Consider the following 5304-nt stretch of genomic DNA (forward strand, 5'->3'; position numbering starts at 1 on the left):
AATAAAAGTTAGCCTAAACTTACCCCAAGTATCTTACTGTTTCTTTATTTATTTTTTTCTATAAAGCTCATATAGTTATGACACGCCATGTATGCCAAAATGTTGTTCTAAGCAGCGGCTTACAGCATTACTTATACATAATGTTCAAAAAGCCTTCCATAATAGAGGAGGGAATAATATCACTTTGCGATCATCACTGTCATAACCAAACTGCAAATCAAAAATACAATGTAACATGAATATACCTCAATGTAATTTAATTTAAAATGTCCTATATGCCACGCCTAACTTAGTGAACACACATATCAAGTATGACATCTTAAACTTATACTGAGAAAATACAAAAATCAATTGTTTAATGTTTATGTAATGGTGTTGATTCTTATATAAATCAAGCACGAAGACATATAATTATATAATTAAACAAAATTAATGTAAAAGGGGTTGGCTGACGATTGCCAAGGTCATCCTCCCAATATTCAACATGTAGAACACGTTATTCGCGCCAACATAATGTCTGTGATAATCAAAAAACGTATTATTTGACACCATATTTCGTTTTGAATTAAACACAAACTCCCAAGTTAGTAGAAGACTGTGTGCGTACGTTTTTATTCGATAATTAAAAAAAATACACTCAAGGCCATTGCTTGTTTTGTTGCCCGTAGAAATAAAAATAGGAGGAGCATTTTCAACATCCCAAATAATAGTCTGTTTAAAACACAAAAGAATATAAACGACAAGGATATTATGCATAATATAAATAGACTCGGTGGACCCGCAGGAATTATTCTCAAACTATGGCGCCGTATCTTAGCAATGATAGGATGAAGTGATTCGTTGCCTGCGCTATCTTCACACCTTACCGATTGGCTACCGGTTGTCACGTGCACTGACTAAAAAGGCAGACAACTTCTAAAGCAGAATTTATCTACCATGACTATACAGTAGACCCAAAGAGTTGAATATATATATCTACAGGTAAAGAAGGATTTTCTCACAAATTGGGATCAAAGTTGCAGAGAGTAAACATGAATTCATTTTTAAGCTCAACATCGCATGGTATAGATCCAAAGTTTCCTCCGATCGAGGAGTACTCGCAGTCGAACTATATTCCAACTGGACAACTTTACGGAAGTCAATACTCCCCTTTTTCGTCGCAACATTCAAATCAGTCATGTAGTTATTCGCCTTACACATCGATGGCCACTCCATCGTATGAACAGTGGTATGCAGATTGTAACTATAATCAGTTAAACTCCAGTCAAACAGGGTTTGCGTTTAGTGGTACTGATGTAGCAACGGCAACGCAATGGAGCCATAAGTCTCCATTTCAACCTACGGTACCAAGCGTCTCACAATCATGTGTTGATACGGCAGCTACATTTTTTAGGAGCACAAGTCAAAAGGCAACAAAGCTAGTCGATAGCCAACCCCGTCTTTACCCGTGGATGAAACGACTTCATGTGAATCCAGGTAAGGCTAAGATTAAGAATTAAGAAATTTAAAACAAAATGGATTCTTGGTAGGCCTACTAACATCCGCTATTCTATTCTGTAGAAAAACTGTAGAAAATCTGTATTTAAGAATCATCCTACAATCAAAATATCAATCCTAAAATCAAAATATAAACTTTTTAAAATTGCTTGTATTGTTAACTGATTTAAAATGTTAAAAACCAATTATTTAAAATTATATTAAAAGATTATTTATTTTCAACTTAAATTAAAATTCTAACTGAGCACAATTGTTTAAATAGACAAAAAATGTGACCTCACTTAAAAGTACAACAAGCATTACGATTCCAGTGCTCTCCACACAATTATAACAACATGTCCGTATCATAGGACAATTCTGTAATACAGCAGGGTTTAACATGTGATGGCTGTATCATGAACAGTTATATTAAGGGTTTAAGTTCTATAATAAGGCTTCACATAATAATATCATGGCATTTGCATATAATGCTAACACATTTAGATACCATGTCGAAAATCGGCTACAAAACAACGCACTTACTAAATCTAAATTTAGAGGAAACAATTATGTATTGTTTATTTCAAGTTATTTTCTTTTAATGAAAGTAAAAAAATAAGTGTCATGTACATAACGAACGTAATACATGAACCAGGATCACTACATTGACAACGTGGTAAAATTGAACTGTATGTGTAAAGCTTAACGTGTCATCATGTAACGAGGAGTGAAATCGAGCAAGACTTCAAAAGATACCGCATGGTTACCGTACAATTCTCGGACATTTGTTATTCTATTGACAATAAATATTTAATTATTAATATATTAACATAACACTATAACAGTGATACAATAAATACAAACAAGCATTTGTGTTTTCAAACTTAATCCGCTAATAATGAATAATATATAATTTTTCTAATATATAAATTTAATTCTAGTTAAAATATCACTCATAAAAACATATACAAATATTGGAGGTCTAAAGCATTTTATGCTCTGTCAATAAATATTTAAATGTTATAGTTAAATGAATCTTGAAATGCATATTAGCACTAAAAATATTGACGACGATTTTAAAATATCGTATTAACCCAAGAAAATATAATAATTATAATAAACTAATTGATAAATGTATATTAAAATCATTATCATCATCTTTGTTATACCATAATGCATTATATATAATATAATATAACAATTTATATACCGCACATATCCACTAAAAGTGCTCAAGGCGCTAATCACAACACTGTTTATACTTAATTAATACCATATGCCTCAGCAAAAAGGTATGATTTTAAAATTATTTTAAAAGAATTAATTGTATGGCAATGCCTAATCCATTCAGGAATATTATCCTATAATCATAGTTCTTCTTTTTGTAATTGTGATATTATTTGCATCACCACAACAAAAATGTAATACCATCATTGGAATATACAACTGTAGTTATTGAAAATATACAAATGTTATTATAATAATGTGTAGGTAATGATGGACAACATAAAGCCTGTAAAAAAAATGTTTCCAACATTGTTGCTGTTTTACGAAGGTTCATGTTATTATACACTAACATATTACTTCACTATTTAATTTCATAAGAAATATTTGAGGTGATTATTCTTTAAGGTTCTATTAATTATTAACTAATTAGTGCTAATTCCTCCATGATAATAATATTAATAATAACGATATTTGTCTATATTCTATTTCATTATTTGGCAATTTATTTGGGATGCATTGCTTATGCGGTTAACTTCTAAACATCATTGAAAAAAATAAAACTCGAACAAATTCATGATTAAAAAGCATAATTATTTTACTGCATAATGAATGTCTGTTTTATCCAACACAATAACCAACTTCTTTAACAATCGTATGCGTATGATGTCGTTATAACAAAAGACGTACTTTGTTTAGCAACAAAAGTGCACAATTGGTGTTAATTAAAACAGTCGTTCCAGATTTGAGATGCGTATTTCTCACTGAATCCCTAATTTTTATTCCCTATAGGTCTGATGGCCGGTTTGGCGGGAATGGAGGCCAAGCGATCAAGAACATCATATACTCGACAACAAATCCTCGAATTAGAGAAAGAATTTCATTTTAACCGGTACCTTACAAGGAGACGACGCATTGAAATCGCGCAAGCGCTCGGACTCTCAGAAAGGCAGATCAAGATTTGGTTCCAAAACAGAAGAATGAAATGGAAAAAGGACAACAATCTACCAAATACTAAAAACACTAAATCGGTAAATATTAGTTCACGGACAGCTAATTCGTCTAACGTCCAAGATTCAACAATCGGTACAAAATTAATGGATGATAAAAAATAATACATTTATGGGGGAAACAGAAGAAAATCCAATTTGAATATCTCAGGCATTTTCATTTATCAGGGTAAGGCGTTTGAGACTGAGATAAAGCAATATTAAATTATTATTATTATTATTATTATTATTATTATTATTATTATTATTATTATTATATTAAGACTTTCAATATTTTATGTTATGTGTTGACGAGACTTGTTATGTATATACTTGTTACAATTTAAGATCACGTGGGTTAATTATGTTGCATGGTTATCATAGATCATTTACTTTGTTTCTTTCATCAACAACAACAACAACAACAAACAATAACAAATTAAAGATTCATTAGAACATGTATTATTAATGTATGATTACTGCATTACATTTATTTTGGGAGAAAGAATCTTTATTAAAGAGTAAAAAAGAAATTGAAATGGTGGAAAGTGTTTGCATTGTATTGAGAATTGCGGGATGAGAGAAAAAAAATGTCTCTGCAAGATAATATGAACGGGTAATAACTATTCTGAATGGAATAGTAATTATATTAGCTTGTGTATCCAATTAACAGATTTGGTTAAATTTCAATATAGGCCTAATCAATGGAACGACAAGCAATTAAAAACTTAAAACTTTACACACAAAAATAGCACAGTTCTGTGAAAAAAATGTAATTTTTAAATTGTTCTCAAAAGAAAGTTGCGAATACAATATTTTGTATTTAAATAATTGCAATTATTATTTATTATTATGTGAATATCCTGTAACAATAATGTTCAATAAACCATTAAAAAAAACATTATTTCCGATCGAAATTTGTTGATTAGGATTTAACTTACCAAGATGCATATTTTTTTTAAATTAAAATTCACTAATTAGTATTCTTTGATACCAACAATATATAAAAAAATGTTTGGTTTATTGAAAATATTTTTCTGTATGTTCAACCTAATCATTGAAATATAATGTATACGTTTCAGAACCAGAAGAGCTGATTTATCATTGTGGATTTTACAGTCAGTTTTCTTTTTTCAATCAGCTAACTTCAAACGGAATTATTTGTCTTTCGTTAGGGTTATAAATCAACTATACTGACTTATTCATCACGTTTAGTATGAAAACAATCTATCAGGTGTAATTTTTTATACATTTTTATTACTTTTATTAGTTTTTAAAGAGATTTCCTAATGTGTGTAATAACAGAAGTAAAGTAGAAAAATATTGGTAAACTAAAGGAATATTTTTTTGTGAATAAGGAAATGATACTGTGGTATTAAGTAAAGGTCAAGCGGCAATATATTGGAAATGATTCAAACGAAAATTTGGAAGAGAGATGCCTCAAACTATCATTATCTGTTTATTTTTTATTCAGATTTTTTTGTCAAACACATAGATAAAGATAAGGAAATACCAACAGGTTCAAAACAGCGCTTGTTTTGCCAACCCAAAACAGAAAAATAAAATCAAAGTAATCAAGAAAAATAAATTAACCAACTGAAACAATGTTCCACAT

At 29.8% G+C, this 5304-nt stretch overlaps 1 protein-coding gene across 1 annotated transcript; it reads left to right on the plus strand.

Annotated features, from left to right (window-relative positions):
- Positions 1 to 1021: 1021 nt before the first annotated feature.
- LOC140040264 (homeobox protein Hox-B4-like) lies at positions 1022 to 3943 on the plus strand. The gene is made up of 2 exons (XM_072086058.1): positions 1022 to 1476; positions 3493 to 3943. Exons 1-2 carry the CDS (start codon positions 1032 to 1034, stop codon positions 3813 to 3815), a joined length of 768 nt encoding a protein of 255 aa, XP_071942159.1. The 5' UTR covers positions 1022 to 1031; the 3' UTR covers positions 3816 to 3943.
- Positions 3944 to 5304: the final 1361 nt, after the last annotated feature.

This window comes from Antedon mediterranea, chromosome 2, assembly GCF_964355755.1.
Source record: "Antedon mediterranea chromosome 2, ecAntMedi1.1, whole genome shotgun sequence".
Taxonomy (NCBI): Eukaryota; Metazoa; Echinodermata; class Crinoidea; order Comatulida; family Antedonidae; genus Antedon; species Antedon mediterranea.

Coding starts and splice junctions, on each gene's coding strand:
- LOC140040264 (XM_072086058.1), top strand. CDS start 1,032: ATGAATTCATTTTTAAGCTCAACATCGCATGGTATAGATCCAAAGTTT. Junction 1,477..3,492: donor ACGACTTCATGTGAATCCAG/GTAAGGCTAAGA, acceptor TATTCCCTATAG/GTCTGATGGCCGGTTTGGCG.